General features: G+C 39.9%; 1 protein-coding gene across 1 annotated transcript in view; it reads right to left on the bottom strand.

The window, feature by feature from the left end:
* Nucleotides 1-18410, bottom strand: part of LOC146324303 (ephrin type-B receptor 1-like) — a 143398-nt gene that overhangs the window by 21746 nt on the left and 103242 nt on the right. Inside the window, exons 10-14 of the mRNA XM_084723616.1 lie at nucleotides 18170-18335; nucleotides 17638-17743; nucleotides 14102-14163; nucleotides 13794-13991; nucleotides 1655-1902 (exon numbers count right to left, since the gene is read on the bottom strand). Of these exons, the coding sequence (XP_084579742.1) occupies nucleotides 1655-1902; nucleotides 13794-13991; nucleotides 14102-14163; nucleotides 17638-17743; nucleotides 18170-18335 (780 nt within the window). The remainder of the gene's footprint in view (nucleotides 1-1654; nucleotides 1903-13793; nucleotides 13992-14101; nucleotides 14164-17637; nucleotides 17744-18169; nucleotides 18336-18410) is intronic.

The raw sequence follows: 18410 nt of genomic DNA on the forward strand, positions 1-18410 counted from the left end.
CTTTTAATTCACTTTGTGCATCAAACTGCGCCTTTGATGCTCCTCTAGCCTAATCCTCTGCAGGCAAAACCTTCTTCTAGGTACACACGCACACACATTGATCCTCTGGGTCTTGTGCCTGCAAGATGGTCACGCTAGGACAGCAACACCAGAGAGATCGATCATTGTGTGAGTGTGTGTGTGTGTGTGTCTGTGTGCGTATGAGTCAGCGGATGATTTCTGAGTCAAAAGGGGTCACGCTGTGAGAACCAAACATCAAAGAGTTTCTCTTTCTGTCTTTAGAGGCGCCTCGAAAGGAGGGCAGGATCAAAGAGACGGACAGACTGACAGACAGACAGACACGCTGGCAGGATGAGGAGGAAAGAGCACAGGAAGGAGAAGTGCGCAGAAAAGGAAGAGCAGGAGGTTGTTTCTGTCTTTGTGTCTCTTTCTGCAAAAGCTCCCACTCCTCCCCTCTCCATCTGTTTTCTGCTGTGTTTGGACTATATGTGACTTTAGACTTAAGTAAAACGTCCATATAGATACTATAGGCACATACAGAACACAATATGTTTGGGCTTATTGTTCATCGATATGTAATAACATTAAAGCCGTACCGTGCAGCAAAAACACAATGTACAGACTCATATAAAAATAATCCCTCTAAATCATCACTTATGACAAGAGTGTGTGGTGGTGGTGTCTCCATCTGCCCTGATTCTGCCACTGATTCTGCTCTTTTTTTCTCATGTTTTGCTGTTTTTGCGGCCGCTCCGGGTTGCCACCTGTTTGGAAGCAGAGTGTTGCTTCCAGCGTGCAGGTTTTGAGGTCAGAACTATATATAAAAAAAACATAACAACTAACGATTACATTACATTTTCCGTCTCTTTTCATCCGCCCTCTGTCTGTGAGAGCTGCAGGAAGAGTTAGACACACATATACACACACACACACACAGACTGAGGCTCGCTCTCGTTGTATTCACACAAAATTAGCCGTTGTACAGAGGTGTGGGTGTGTGTTTCTTGTGCTTTAGAATGTAATTACTGTGGAACAATCACAAAGTAATGCCTGTTCTTGTGAGTGGTGCTCTTAATTCGTTATCTATACATCTGTCCTTCTCTTTTGTTCATTGCACCAAGGAGGAGGGGCCAACTTTGAATGGTGCATTTACAAACAATGCTTCACTTGGTTATCTGGTCTTTCCCTCCGAGGTGATTCATGTTTGCCTCCTTTTATCTTGGCTTTGCCTCCAGCTGACACCGTAACCATTAGGTCAGCTCAAAGAAGGTCTATTAGTCAGGGTTTGGAACATCTTCTAGAGTTCATGCTCGTCTTTTTTCGGGACGTCATGAGATTCAAGATGCGGTGTCAGTTGTTGTCCACTCTGACACACTATGTGGGATGAAACAATTGATTGTGGGGTTCGACGTCCATTGTCATTCCCAACCTGATCCACTGCCATACATCTGCCAGACAGGGCTATAACTGAGCAGATATTGTGTAGTCTGAACCCGCATTTAGGTTAAGATGTTTCATAGACAACCCAGCTAAGAATCAAAGTACATTGAAGCTGTAGATAATTCTTTCTTGAATGTTATAAAAATGCAGCAGTGTACTTTTAAAACAGCTACATCTGTATTAGTGTGCCGTATTGTACGTGTGAGTTATTTACCCTGAGAAACGAGTCGAGTGCTCCGTTCTCCATGAACTCTGTGATGATCATCGTAGGCCTGCTCTTGGTGACCACGCCCTCCAGTCTGATGATGTTTGGTTGGTCGAACTGGCCCATGATGGAAGCCTCGGACAGGAAGTCCCTCCTCTGCCTCTCGGAGTAGCCGACCTTCAGGGTCTTGATGGCTACGGGAATCTCTTTTTTCCCGACAGGCTTCAGGCGACCTTTGTACACCTCCCCAAACTCACCTGCAGGAGGAGGAAACATCACGGGGATGTTATTGCAGCATTCTGTCTAAAAATCTGAATTATATGGTAAACATCTCAGAAAACAATATCAACATAATCATCCTCATTATCATCTTTTTATTTATTTAAATCCTTGGAAAACACATTGTGAGAGGTGCCTCATCTTCAATGGTACCGAAGTGCAGACATAGAAAAGAAGTACACAACTTAAATCATCTAGATAGGTCAGAGGTTACAGTAAAGGAAGAGTACATGGCTAAAACAGGGTCAAATTAACAATGCTACTAGGTAAAAGAGCATGAATTCGAAGCGAGACAAGTAAATAAATTATTAATCAGAGCAATTAAAATCATAAACAAGAGCAATTACAATCAATAAAATCTGCAGTAAAACTCTGGGATTGTCTCAGCAGCATTAATGCGGACATCTTAAAGGTTTTCTCTGGAGCAAATTGCAGCTATGAGGGGCACAGGAACAGAAAGCAATTTTTTTTACAGTATACTCTGTATACTGCATCCAAAGGTTTTAGCGTGGAGCTGGTCACCTGTCGTGATAATCTAGTACATATTTATTTATTATTAATATTACTTGTATGTGAAAAAAAAACCGTTCATTTTATCTTTTCATAGTTTCTAACCACTTTTAAGTTATGAAGGAGTTGTCTGAGGGAGAATCAAAGTGGGTCGACGATGATGTCTCAGGTGTAAGACGGATTAGTTTAGCTCTTATTCTGGCTCTCTTACTGTGGCGATCGTGGTTCGGCTGGTCTGGCTGGGTGACCCATCTCAAGGTGCACTGATAAAATCCTGTATTTCTGTTATCTATCATGAAGATATACCTGCCGTATTTCACCATCTGATCAATATTTGCCGTGATGTAAGTTAGCTTTAGCCTCAGTCTTCTGGTATTTAATGTTATGTGTCATGTACGCAAAAATTATTTTTTTTCTACAGATGTCTTCTGTCATGTTAGGTAGTTCTTATCACACTGATGTTTGTTCAAGAGTTCATTTTTCTGATAGGTTTGTTCTTAATTATGGAGTTTCATCCTATGATTGACAGCTGAGCTCTATTTGCGATTGATTCAGGCGGCAGTGGGGGCGGGAACTCCAAATGACTCTGGCTCCAAATGACATCAGCAGTGCAAGATGGCAGGACTTGTGTTTGGGATATTTTGGCTTTATTTTTATGCTGTGAGAGGAAGTGGAGGGGGACTGTCCATCTTTATTTACAGTCACTGGTCAGACACTTTAGATAAATTAACAAAACTGATGTGACTTAGCGGGGAAAAACAAGCGAATTGTTGGGGATGATTGTTGTTTTAATGACCCATTGAATTCAGAGCCTGTAAATAAATAATTACATCATAAAAGAGGCTAATAAATAATTGCATTTCAATCACATTTCATGATGTTAAAAGGAAATCAGATGGGCTGTAGCTCATACCATTTGGCTATGATTAATTATTAAAAATCCTCCCTCAATCAAACAAGAAAGAGGACATTGTTCTCTGCAGCAGCTGAGGTCGGCAGTAGTAAGGAGGGGCAGGTGAGGGTGTGGTAAACACATAAACACTCTCTCAGTGATGGGAGATGCCCTCTGCTTCCTCAGTCTCACGCCGACGGCCTTTGAGCCGCTCTGCTCGAGCAGATTGAGGTCGAGGGCTTTGCTCAAGGGCACACTGATGGTGTTTTTGTAGACTGAAAGAACAACGAAAATTGAATCCCCTCAATTGCTCCTCTCGGAGGTGAGAAAAGGTTTGTAGCAGAGGTGGCAAACAAGACATAAGGGACGGTGCCATTATTAGTGTTGAGGTACTTGGCTTTGCACACCACACCTCAACTTTCGTCTCGTGGTTTCAACAAAGGCAGCCAGGCGACCTCATGGATAAAGACACTGTATGAAACACAGAGTTCACAGGTTCAATCCCAGCCTGCAGTTTAATTTGTCTTATGGGCTAAAGCAGTTTCTAACTCTGGTCTCGTGGCCTGTAGCATCCTTAATCTTAATTCAATTTAAGAATGAGAATGTAAGATTAATCTTTTTAGTATTAACTCCATATTTGTGTAACATTTCATAATGATGAAACCATCAGGGTTATTTTTTGTCAGACTTTGAAAAAGCTCCTCAAGCTCCTATAATTGTGTTACTGGCCATGGTGGACATCATAAACGTTAAAGGGATAGTTCAGATTATTTGATGAGAGGTTGTATGGCCTTAATCAGTAGTCAGTACATAGCTATAGTAGATGCAGGGCGTCACAGCTTCACGGCCTGTGGACAGGGTCGGCAACAAAAGCTATTTTAGCCACTTTAAAAAAATCCACCTACAAAATCAATATCAGTTTAAGTGTACACTATATTTAGAACATTTTCAGGGTTTTAGCTTGCCATCAGACAGCCTTTTCCAACAGAAAACTGCCGTTATACATCCCATATATCCTTCTTTCTTCAAACTAACCAAATTCCATGACCGAAATCAGTAATTTTTCCTCAAAGAAAACAGGAGTTGCTGGTCAACCACTGCTGCGATCCGTTATTTTGTGACTTCTGTGCTTTAAAAAAAATGGTTCTGATACACCGAAGTCACACAATAACACAAACAAACTAAACGTTTGAGGTTGCGGTAGATCAGCAACTCCCATGTTCTGTGAGGAAAAATGACTGATTTTACCAATGGAGTTTGGTTGGTTTGGAGAAAGCAATACTTCGCTTATACGGTGGTTTATCATCAGACAAAGCTGCTAGCTACTATAGCTAACACATTAACAATAAATAAGTAGCTCATACAAACCAACTTCAAAATAATCCTTAGTATCCCTTTAAGAAAGGGACAGTGCGCATTTTCAAACAGTTTCTCTTGGAAGATGTTCATGCTGCTGCACTTGGATGTTCACATTAAAAGTGAAAGAAATAGTCTTGTCTAGTAGGGGAGAAAAAAAGAAGAACTACAGAGAGAAGTTCAAACAGTGGCTCCTTTCTCACCTCTGCACAGCTGTGCAGTGGGTGTGAATGTTGGATCATTGATTTTGGAAGGTTACTGAAATGGTTGGACACAGCTTCCCCTAATCCGTTGGAAAAGTGTGGGCGGAGGAGGTTCCCGAAGCTATTCAGCCGTCCAACAAGAACATCTGATGGGAGTAGACCGACCTCTTTGTATACAACTGTTTTTTTTTTTCAGGTATTTTTCTTTGGGAGGAGTAAATCGATGCTAGTGTAAAATTGGTGCAGTACCTCTTTAATCCATACAGTAGGTTCTTCTGTGCTGAAGAATGAGTCTACCTGATAATAATTTATTTATTTCTGGTGTTCTGTAAAGCAGTACTGTTGTGCGATTCAGCAGCTGCTGATTATCATTTATTTCACATTTTAAACTGTATGCAGTGCAGTTAGAAGTGAGATGTTTCCCCCATCAAATCTTATCTTAACCCATCATAGTAAATCTTAATTAATATGATTAGATTTTGTATTATTAATCAGATACAGATACTGCAAAGAAACTGGTATGGAGTAATAAGTACAATATTCACCTCTAAATTGTGGTGATTTACAGCGATTAATTGGCAGAATATGGCAGAAATTCAATGCTAATATAATATAACACTAATATAAGTGTGTTTTCATGAGTGTATAATCACCTGAAAGTAAGAACTGTGGTTTTTTTTGTCACCTTAGAATGTATCTACAGATGGTCACCAAGTTGCACCATCATGTTTCTACAGTAACCCAGAATGGACAAACCAAACACACACATAAGGCCTTTCTTGTTTTGTGCGAGTTTTGCAATCTGAAAACTCACCACTAATGCAGTAAGGCAAAATATGTAACATACGTAACATTTATGCATTAAAGTGTCGAAAAACAACCAGACCTATGTTATATATTTTAAGTTGTGTACTTAAATCATCAAAAATGTGATGGCACCTTTCATTTGGCGTCATATCCCCTTCAACCACTCTTGTTGCTATAACGTCCGGGAAACACAGGAAACCTCAGATGATACATGTTGAGTGAGGAAGGAAGTTAGCAAACTAGCTAGCCAGCCACTCTGCTCAGGCGTGTTGCAATCTGCAAGCTCAATGTTAGATGCCACTAAAATCCTACACACTGATCCTGTAAGTGAAGTACCTCAAAGTCATACTTACTTTTTGACTTGTGAAAACTTTTTGCTCAGCTGATGTATTTACGGAAAGTTTTGTGGATGTTAAACATTTGTGAAGTAAAATCTCCAGGAGGTTCTCTTGTTCTTGTGTTTTTCTTTATGCATTGCTATACATGTTTCTGGGAATCAGCCTTGTTGGTTACAATGTCAAGAACATAAAATGGTTTTAACCTCAAGGCCCTGAACTTGCTCAACGTACAGAAAATTTGCTGCACAGAGACACAGATGTCTTTTGTCAAAATAAATGCAGCCATATGCGGCTTGGGGGACATGAAAATTGAATATCACTTGACTTCAAAATAAAAGTCCTCATCCCTGAGATAAAAATCAGTGTGTGAATAATGGATGAGTGATGGGAATTGGATGACAGGCTGCGTCGTCCTGTCTCACTGTGATCTCTGCTCCACATCTCACTGCTCATTAAAAACTATCTACTGTCAGCGCTGTAAACCGGCAGAAGTAGAGACGGATGGAGGGCAAAATAGGAAGGAGAATGGAGAGAGGACAGAGGAAGGAAGGAGAGATGGAAGGAGGTAAAAATGAAAGAGTGGAAGATGGAAATGAGACATTAGACGTTTAGAAATAAGGATTCCAAAAGGGTTCATCCTGAAGACTAAGGGTTCCATTAAGAACCCTTTTCATCCAGAGATCTCCCTTTGAAAGAACGATTCTCTTCAAGGATTGTTAAAATCCATGAAGAGTTCTTCAACAAAGGTTTTTCAAGGGTTCTTTGTAACGTAACACAAAAGGGTTCTTGATACCCCCTGGGGGCCCTTGTCCACCAGCATGGAACTAGCCTCGTTTTGGTTCAGTCACCTAATTATGAGCTGTTCTGAGCATTTCCACCAAAAAGAAACTGGGTCAGAACCTGTAAAAGTTGGTTCCCAACCAGAACCAAAAAGCAGCAGGTTTTCCTTTAGAACCAAAGTGGGCGTGTCGTATTCTACAGATTGTTGTATATTGGGCAACACCCTCTGTTGATGACATCCCCGAATACAATGGTTCTACACAAAAGTAGTGGAAATGAAGGTTGGCTCATTAGATAGCGCCAAGGTTCTAAGGATTTTGAACAGAACCAGTTCAGGAACCCAGAGCTCAGCCCTTTTCCACCAACCAGCCCAGTTCCAGTTCAAGCACCTAATTTTGAATCGTTTCTGAGCTTTTCCACCAAAAATAATTTGGTTTGGAACCCAAAACGTTTGTTCTTTGTATCATAATAGGTCAGGGTTCTTGATAAAACCCTTGCAATATAAATGAGTTCTCAGTCAAACCCACTGGGCGGGTTCTAGATAAAACCCTTGAAATATAAAAGGGTTTTCAGTTGAACCTCCTGTGTAGATTCTAGGTAAAACTCTTGGAATATAAACTGATTCCTGTAGAACCCTTGTGTGGGTTCTAGGTAAATCCCTTGGAATATAAAAGGGCTTTTGGTAGAACCCCCTGGGTGGGTTCTAGATAAAATTCTTGAAATACAAAAGCGTTTTCAGTTGAACCTCCTGTGTGGATTCCAGGTAAAACCCTTGAAATATAGGGTTCTCAGTACAATCTCCTCTGTGGGTTCTAAATAAAAACTCCCTGGTTAAGTTCTTGTTACCACCTTTAGAGGATGAAAAGGTTCTGCATAGAGAGGGGGTTCTGGGTGTAACGTTACACAATAAAAGGGTTCTCTGTAGAACCTCTCACAGGGGGTTTTGGGGTTTTTTTTTACAGAATGTTCTACGTAAGAATGTACGAACAAACCCATTCAAACGTACGAACATGCATACGAAAGCTTAGAAATGGTTCTACCTGGGGCGATAAAGGGTTCTCCTATGGGGACAAGATGAAGAACCCTTTATGGTTCTAGTTAGCACCTTTATTTCTAAGAGTGTATTGATAATAGGGGAGAGGAGTAAAGGAAATATAGAAGGATAGATGGAGCGGCATGAAAACAGTAATTTTTGTAAGGAGAGGCGTGATCATGTGACATGTCCCTCTTTTTCTAAAATAAAATTGGTCGAGTAGAAGATGGAATAGAAGAAAAATAGAGTGTGAGTAACTTAACTGGCTTGTCAGGTGAGATATTATTGCTCCTCTCTATTGTAAAATGAAGTGTTTCAGGACTTGTCTTCCATCAAATAAAGTGCTTTTTATGAATGACATTTCTTTCAGCGTGGCTGATAGTAATAAGGAAGAAGGAGAAGCGAGGGGTGTTATCACAGAGGGAGAGGAAGAGAGAGTGAGGTGAGATATTTTTACTATCTCCTTGGGGTGCTTTCTTCTTTTATCTTCCCTCTTCAATCTGTTGTTCTGCTTTTTTCCCCCTTGGTTCTTTGTTTTAGCATTTCTCTATACGCAAACAAACTCTAAAACTCCAGAGGGGATGAATCACAGAGAGAGATGGAGATTGGAGGAAGTATCAAAGAAATACAGAAAGAAAAACAAAAAGAGAAAGTCAGAGGAAGAGAGAGAGAGAGAGAGAAGTGGGAACAAAAAAAAGAAAGAGGGGTGGATAAATTTTCACTTTCTATTGCAGCAGAGGAGGAGAGATTCAGACATTTAAAGGGCTCAAAGTCCGGCCACATCTCAATCACCCGGGCTCATTTTTTCCCCTCCTTCTCCGGTGTTTTCATCCCTCCTCCGTCACCTCTGGCTGAGGTGAGAAACCTTCCCCTGAGAGAAATAAAGCGAGAAACGGTGGGGATTACGGAAAGCCTCTCACAGTGGCTCAACAGACCAAAGCCGAAAGCACACACTCGCGGCGGTGAGGGGACTGAATCTAGTTCATGACCTTTATCACCCAGAGCTCCATGGACATTTGGGTTTGATTGGTTTTGGTCCAAAGAAAAAAAAAAGCTAAGAGTTTTCTGGGTAATAGCATTGGGTGTAAAAAAAAACATTCTTTCATCTATTTTGGGTTGAGGTAAGAGACAAAAGTGACTAATGAATCATTAAAGAAACTGGAAACAGGGCTGCACAGTTAACTGAAATATGGCCAAGTGCAATACTCATGGAAAAATGTGTGACCAAACAGCATTATAATGAAGTACTGTAGTGCTGCAGAGATGTCCAAATCTCTGGGACCCCAACAAACGTCACATCATTGTCATATTAGCAGTGGTGGAAAGACCGCTGTAAATTTGTACTCAATTACAAGTAAAAGTACTGCTGTTAGAAATATACTTAAGTAAAAGTATTTGTCTCAAAAACTACTCAGAGTATTAGTTACTTTCAACTGTTGATGTCACATCACGTCTCCAAACTAGGGTTGCAAATTTTGTGTTTTTCTGAACCGATAGTTGAAAACAAACCTATTCAATCATGAATAATTGATAAGACACAAATAAGCTTTTTCTTTTCTTTTTTGTTTTTTTTTCTCATTTTAAGTCAAAGTTTAATTTTCTTTATTCAACAGTTCTCTCCACCAGACAAAACAATGTCAAATGAGGTGCAATTACTGCCATGACTATTGATTAAATATCCATGAATACATTTCTAATTGGTTAACTTGTGAATGGCAATTGATCGATTAATCATCAATCATTAACATCCTTACTCCAAACGTGCTGCCAGCAGCATTTTGTTTTTTGTTTTCATGTTTTCATTGGCCCATTTGTGATCAGATCACCTGATTGGCTACAAAAACGCAGATTAAAGGTTTGGATATTGATTCAAATCGTACTCAGTACTCAACTGTGATTTTGAAAGTAACTAAGTAGATCACATGGTCATCAATACTTGTGTTAGTTTGTGGCCATTAGATTTAATACACATCTGATTAGGATTAAGATTTGACATTTCTTGTGTACTTCCATACATTTGTTGCTGTTTACACCAAAGTTTGTCCACATCTTCGACTCATATAATGGCAAATACATCGAGGTAATTTAATAAAAGGTATTAAATGTATTTTTTATCTTTTTATTGTCATGTAAGATTCGAGTGAATAATTTCCAGTTAGAAACCTGCTGTCTTCACTTAGAGACTATTCTTACTGAGGAGCACAGAGGACTGACAGAGAGATTCAAGTGTTTTTGCAGAAAACTTGATGTCACAATGAAGTTGACCTTTGACCTTTTGGATATAAAATGTCATCACTTCATTATTTTAGTTTATTATGCTGTTATAATTAGTGTATAAATGTTGGAGTTATGCCAAAAACATGTTTTGTGGGGTCACAGTGACCGAAATCCAAAATCTAATCATTCTGGAGTCCAGACGGACATTTGAGCCAAGTTTGAAGAAAACCGGTCAAGACGTTTTTGAGACATTGTGCACACAAGAACGGGACAAACGGACAGGCGGAAAACTCGAAAAACCAAATGTTGTGCCTTCCAGCCCACGGCAGTGCAACAAGAAAGGATAAAAATACATAAACGCAGTGGTTCCCAAACCTTTTCTGGCATGCCCACCTTCAGAGGCTGAAAAAAGTTTACATCCCACACACCAGAATTATTATAAAACACGGACAATAAGTGGGGAAGTAACTGATAAAAAAAAAGATTCAAGTCGAATTTTAGTGAAATAAAGGTCAGCATCAGAAAACTGTTGTTTATTTGCCTGACAAAATCATATTCATTTAACTTTGTTTAACTCTATGCGCCCCCTAATCGAGCCCACCTCTCAGTTTGGGAACATAAAACATTATGTATGAAGTAAAAGAAAGGTTTTAGAATTAGATTTTGACGCAGCTTCTCACTATAAAACAGGGTCAATATGAAGTAATAATGCATGACCTGTTTAACAGGCTTTAATAGTAAATATACACAACTAATTTAGAATGAATATGGAAATAAAACACCAAACAGTTGGCCTCCGGCATGGCCAGTTTAACCTATTAGTGAGACCTGTGGCAGAGATTTTCTGCTGGGATCCTGTTGATCTCTGCCTGCTGAACGACTGGACAAGTGTATCGGCTATTGGCAACTGGCCAAGTCCATTTCCGGTTGGGATTTATTGGCATTTTGACATTTTACTTTACCAATTTAACAGACTGACTGTGAAGAACGAGCGAGAGCCGTCGAGCAGCAGCACAAGGAGGCCGGTAACAGCAGCAGAGAGGCAGCAGTGAAAAACAGCGTATGCAGCCGGAGCATTTTCACATCTTTGGCTCTGAGGAGGGTGATATAATAAGGGTGATAAAACTGATATAAGGCAAGTTTCTGTCTTTGTCCAGCTAAGAAAAGCTTAATTTCCTTGTTAACTTCAAACAAACAAAATAAAACTCACTAAAACTGAGTTCAGAGGATGTACGGTTATATCTTTCTGCATACTACGTTATATAGGTGTAAGAATATTTCCTTTCTTGACATATTGCAAGTTAATTTTGTTTATTTATTTAAGTAAAAAGAGCTAAGAGAGCTTGTGGGATGAAGCAACATCTGCACACATCTCGCAGCTGATAATGGGGTAATATTTTAACTGCTCAACCCTACTGCCGACTTCCTGCTCTGTGTCGTGTTACTTTATGTTCCTATGCATTGTCTTCCAATCAAACACAAAGAGAAAGAGACCCAGAAACAAACCTCTAGGTTGAAACACAACCATGTGAGGTGTGTGGATTAGTTTGTGTTAATTTGATTCAGCACAATTTTTTTAAGGAATAAGTGCCAGGTAAGTGGAATAGAAATTAAAATATTAAATGAGCTTTTTGACACAAGGACTTTAAATGAACCAAAGCACCAACAGACAACTGGCAGTGAACGTGAGGCTTTTGGAGGTTTTTGGAATTCGGCGCTGTAACCTCGCCCCTGGGTGGTATCGAGCTCTCATGAAAAAGATTTCAAAACTTAACGCAGAAATCGTGTCTAATGGCACCTTGTATATGTTATTCATATCTAAATTGGATGCAAACACCCACATTAATCATTACATTAATCTTACACAGCCTTTAAAAATGTACTCGTGACAAGAAATAATCATTTTATTATGTTTTGAAACTTAGCTTGAGGATATTTTTCAGCATTTTGCATTTCCAATAGTTTCTCAAGGCATAGAGCAAATTAAATCGTGAACAGATGTGAGTTTGATCTCAGGAACAACCACAGCCACTGATGTGATAAATACTTACTTTTTAGATTAGAGACTTCACATATCCAAATGTCTTTTTACACATTTTACACACATTTCTCCTGGTTTTATCTGGTGCAGTCGCCGGATGTACACCGCATTTTGTGAACCTATTTATAACCTTGAGAGGAAGATTTTAGCATAAGTTTTACATATTTGTATTTCATGTTTTATGTATTTTATGGTAAGTTATTTATGTATCTCATGCACAAATCTGTGTTCTGTGTTTCACCTGACTTGGATCCCCTTGGGGACAATAAAGCAGAAGTGGGATTCTTGAAGGTATGGCATTGTTTTGGTACTCAGAGTTCAGTGGTAAAATAAGGCACTTGATCGCAGCAGCTGTAAAGTTTTTCCTTATTTTTTTTTGTTTCTCGTTTCCATCTTCTTCATTTTTCCTTTTTACATCCGAGCAGCTGAAAAGCAAAAAGTCTGCTCCCCCTGCACAAATTTCAGAGGATGCTCTGGGACTCTATTTCACATCTAACTTTCTCTATTTGCCAAACATCACACAGCATTTTTACAGTGAGGGCTCAGATAGCCAAAGAGAATGCATGAAGACAGTTTTAATTTATTCCGGTGAAAGTTTTCAGCATGAATAAAACATCCCCCCTGACTTCAAAGGAAAAAAATAAAGCAAAATAATAAATTGGTATTGCGCGTTTCCAGATCTTTTTCATTGACACAAAAGTGTGGTGCAGTTGAAGAAACTGATTAATTTACTCTGGAGTATCTGCTCTTTCAAGTGACAGCTGGTCTCATTAAAGAAACCAAGGTTTACTTTTATAACATTTACTTTTGAAGCGGTTTACAGTAGATATGAACAAGAACTGTGATTTTTTTTTTTTATCTTGTTCCTCAACAGTTCTTGTACAACCCCAGCACCAAAACTGCTGGATGTTGTGTATACGTAAGTAAAATACACTGAATACACTACAAAGACAAGATATTTAAAGTGCAAACTTTAACAAAAAATGTTTTTCTGTAAATATAAAGTCATTATGGAATTGATGCCTGCAACACATTCTCAAAAAGCTGTGACAGGAGCCTGTTTATCACTGTGATACATCGGCTTTTCTTTTAACAACACTCAGTGAATATTTTGGGAACTGAGGACACTTATTGTTCAAGTTTTGAAAGTGAAATTCTTTTCCATTCTTTCTTGATGTACGACGTAAGGTGCTCAACAGTCTGGGGTCTCTGGTGTTTTCAGTTTTTTTTTTGCATCATAATGCACCACACATTTTCAGTGGGAGACAGGTCTGGACTGCAGGCAGGGGCTTCTCTTCCCTGTGAACAATTTCGAGGATGCCCCTTTAATACCCAGTCACCATGCAGCCACCTGTTACCAGTGAACCTGTTCACCTTTTGAATGCTGTTTATTACCCCACAACTGTCCCAGTTTTTTGTTGTCTCTGTCCCAACTTTTCTGAAATGTGTCTTCAGCTCCCAGACACTGACTGTTTTAGTGTTATTATGAGAAAAGGTGATGTAACCCAGTGGTAAACACGTTTTTTTTTTTAACATGTTGCAGGCATCAAATTCAGAATGAGAGCATATGTTACAAAAAACAATAAAGTTTATCAGTTTGAATTTAATACAAGTTAAAAGTCTTTGCTGCAGGGAGACAGAGAGGAAAGGCAAGCCAAGGGTCACAGACGCTGAGTCTATGAAAATCTCTACCTGATCCAATGACTTCCTCTATTTTGACACAGGAGGGGTCGATTTCCTTGGCAAACTCCCGGACGGCCTCGTTGGGGTCCTCGTAGGTGAAGGGGTCGATGTAGATCTTGACCCCCGGTGAGCTGTGGCCTTCGGACAGGGTGGGAAAGGTCACAGTGGGGGTGGGACCGCTGAACATGTCGGGCCTCAGAGTCACCTCTGCGGGAGAAAATAAAGACAGTGCAAATATAAACGCTGTTTTGAGAAGCCTGGTGTATGTAAGCATATATTAGAGTAGAATTTATTTAAAGTTTCAGTAGTACTCGCACCTCCTCCTGTGTTGTACTGCTGCAGCTTGTCACCGTACACACTCTCCTTCAACTGCCTTCTTCTGAACACAAGCAGAGAGATGTGGGAGAAAGAGGCAAGCAGACGGAAATGTAACAAAAAAGTTAAAACGGTGAGAAATTCTAATTGGTTGTCTTCTCTTCAGCTGAGGTAAAATAAACAGTCTCAATGAATGTCAAAAAAAAGTTAGCTTGAGAGAAGAGAAAAGTCTTTCAGGAATTCATTAGTAGTGGGTGTCTTGTTATGGTTCAGTGTTGTCAGCTTTTGTTTCCTGCTTTAATCTGAGGATAGCACCAAAGAAATGCACTCTGTAAGATTTTACTATGTCAACTGATCTTCATAATAGACACATACAGGAGAGAGAGCGAGTCGCTTGCTGTTTCTGGGAGTTTATGGAAGTCACAGAAACTTTCAGAAAGTCCTGATCGTCTTTAAAACCATCGTGAAACCATAACATAGTTGTTCATACATAGAGTCCAAGAATTTTGCTTCCGTTTCCAGTAAATACAAATTTTGTATGAACAACTGTCAAATACAGAGAGCTGGAGAGAAAAACACGACACAGTTTCACATTTTGAAATGTGTCACCTGCCTGTGTGTAGCAGCCTGGCTGAAATAATACCCAATTTCTTTATCTAAAAAGCAAACTATCCAATCAGGTATCGATTTATAATAAAAGTAATCCAACTGCAATTGCATTTATCAGCAGCAGAAAATTAGCATTTGCTCTGTTACTATCCATTTGGACAAGTTATAATTAAGTGTGTGTTTGATAATTAGAGTTATAATAGCCTATGAATCATTCTGAGTTTCTTTTTTATTCTTATTTCTCTGTTTCAGTACCACACACATAGTTAAATGTAGCATAAATCCCCAGTAATATTATTTCTGTCCACCAACTGTGCTGCACTATTGGAAAAAAAAATTTTAATAAAGAAGTTTCAAGTGTCTGAAAATTATTTCAGTCCTGAAATGCAATTTCAGTCCTTAATACAGCCCTTTGTAGATCCTCCGCTATGCTGCTAAAGCCCACCTTGAAAAAGGCAGCGCTGTCAAGCTAGCCACCTGGTAACAGCATCCGTCTCATCTGCTTTGATTAGACTACAGGCAAGATATCGCTGGCCTTTGGGAAGATGCCACCAGAAGCCAACAACAGTTCGAGCCCCCCCACCCTAAAATTTTTAAGAACTAATAAAAAAAGAATTTAAAAGTTTGAGCATTAGTGAAAGAAAGGTCAGCAGGATTTAATCAGCAAACTCTTGTTTATTTCCCTTCCATAGATCATGTCCATTCAACTTTGATTTTCTCTCCTGGTCTTCCAGTGTCCCCCAATGACTGAGCCGGCTTTAACCATTCTCTGCCTAGCGACAACAGCATAAACATCTGATTGGATAACTCTATTTTACAGGTTTCAGGGCAATAATCCTTTCATTTCTGAAGCAAACCTGATAGAAAATTAAGTTAAAATTTGAATTAGCGGAGAATAACCTCAGAATTAAATGAAAGACATCAAATGCAATATATTCAAATATAATATTTGTAATGCTGATATGTTTGCCTTCTGTGACTGAGGTCATACATCAAGTGAGAAGCAGGATCATTGTGCCACAAACTTACAAAAGCAGGAATTTTTTTGCAGCCAGTGGGCATCTGAAGGAATACAGGTTTAAGGCAGTTCCACACTGGCTTCACTTTTCAGACCTGGAGGTCCTGTTCACTTTTTATTCTACAGTCTGTGGCCAACCCCGAACACAGGACCCATGTTCCCATTATGCACCACATAAATCTAGGGAACATAGGACCCTGAGGACAGAGGAATGACCCCTCACAGTGCTTCTCATCAGATATAGTTTGCTCAGTTGTCATGGAGATGATTCTGTTCTTGTCATATGACCACAGTACGGAGCCTGACATGATAACAGATGGTCATATATACATGGTCGGATCTTGATCCTGTTGTCATGTGACTGAGGCTCCACACTGTGGTTGAAAGCTCTGTAAAAAGTTTGGGTTTTTTTGTTACAACAGATCTTTTTTGTCACAGAAAACATCTTGACCTGTCACAGTAGAAAAAGCACATGATGGCTGAATTTCACTCTCAAGGTCCTTGTATTGTGCAGGCTGGCTCATTGTCAAACTGTGGCTCACTGAGACACTTGAACAGAGCAGAGCCGCTCCTAATATTATTAGTAAGCTGGGATTTTACTGCTATGACAAGTCAAAATGTGTACTGTGGAAAAAGACCAAGAAACGGTTCAACACTATCGTTCACATTGATTTTATATCTTATATTTACACATTTTTTAATTAAAATGTATACAGACACATTCCCAGATTTTTAAAAAAGAAAATTTTACTATTTCTTTTCAAATCTAACTCTGTGAAATTGAAGGTTTATTTCAAGCAAACCAGAGTTAGTGATCGCTGGAACAATGGAAGGACTAACAAAGATGGTTTGGATGAGTTTTAGTTTGTTTCTGTCGAGTCTGAATGAATGATGATTTGCGAGGTAAAATTACTGTGTTTGTCATATGGAGTTTTAGAGGAGAGCGATATAACTGGTCTCTGGTTAAACAAAAAGGATCTCACTCTTCGATTAAATTCTCTCTCTCTCTGTAGCTGCAGTTGCCTTCAGGCTGACAGTGAAAGAAATCTCTGTCCAGAAGTCGTTCATAATAAAACTTCTTCTGACCAGTTATTTTTTATTGTTGATTTCTCACATTAGTTATAAACTAGACTGTTACTCTGACTTTAGCTAATGTTATAGCATAATTAGCCAACACAAAGCTAACATGACTGACATGACTGACTCATCATTTCGACTGTAACCTAATGTAATGTTTAAGATTTGACGGCATCTTTTGTGCAAAGGTTTAGTTTAGGATGGTCCTGTAGACCTGGATGTTTGATCTGTCTGTAGGTTTTTGGAGATGGCCTTTCCAACGATGCCGCCCATGTCCTTCTACGATGGCAGGAAGTGGGTGTAACCTGGGTGAAAAAACTTAAAATTGGTTGTATCTCTATAACAGAAGGTTGTAGAGAGATGAGACCAAGCCTCATGTGTTCAGCATACCTTAATTAGGACTGACGGCACCTGGTTTCAAGTCTCTATGACCTTCTGTTCCAGAAATATAGACCAAAATATCCCCCCCATTCAAAGTGAACGGGGAAAATCAAAGAACAAAAATTTTGATGCCAAATCGTTCACCCAGAAAGGTTTTAGGAGCATGTTTCAGGCCCTCTGGGCAGGACTGGTACTTATATCGAGTGGTGCTTTTAATCTTAACTGTGACTTAAAGAAAGGTGCTTTGTGCGACTGGTCCCTGCTGCGCTGGTGTGACATCCAGTGGCAGGAAATGTCATGTTGGACAATTCTGTGTTTAAAACATATGCGACAGTATATAACCTCTGCCAGTCAGGATACTGTTTTGACAGAAACCTGTACGCAGCATGTGTGTGTGTGTGTGTGTGTGTGTGTGTGTATAAGATCCTGTGTGTATGCATGTCTGTGCGTTACCTGGTACAGATGATGGCGATAGCTACCAATGAGACGATACAAACTCCGCCTACTAAAGAGCCTGCAATCAAGGAGAGCTGCTGCCCCAGCTCTGACTTATACTCATCTGCAGAAACACGCACACACACACACACACACACACACACACACACACAATCCAACACACACATATTGAAAAGAGAGAGATTATTTTTAATATTTTTGAAACCCTCTCACATACACACAACTGATCATTTCTGGAAGGGAAAATATACACCTAACAGATTCTCTCTGTCGAACAAACATAATATATTATTTGCAAGTCTCATTTTACATGACTGCAAGCACACACACACACACACACACACACACACACACACACACACACACACACACACACACACACACACACACAAAGTAGGGCAGAATTTAATTACTTCACAGGCAGATTTTCACTCTTGCTCAACCTCTCAGATTCCTGCTCTCAGTCCTGCACTCTCTTTCCTCTCCACCGACACACACACACCTCCACACACTCCATCGACCCACTTACCGTCGGTGAGCGTTTGGAAGAGCATGTCCTTGCTGTAGGCTCCGTAGCCGGCCACAGTGCGGGCCCTCACCTGGACCACGTAGCCGGTCCCCGGCCTCAGACCCTCCAGAACAACACTGGGTGTTTCGCTCTGGACCACTGAACTGTTGAGCACTGACGCCTGGGACTGAGGAGGAGGAGGAGGAGGAGGAGGAGGAGGAGGAGGAGGAAAGAGAGATTAATATGTTTCACAGCCATCCAA

The sequence above is a fragment of the Lutjanus erythropterus genome, chromosome 7, assembly GCF_056507025.1.
Source record: "Lutjanus erythropterus isolate fLutEry1 chromosome 7, fLutEry1.hap2, whole genome shotgun sequence".
Lineage (NCBI taxonomy): Eukaryota > Metazoa > Chordata > Actinopteri > Lutjaniformes > Lutjanidae > Lutjanus > Lutjanus erythropterus.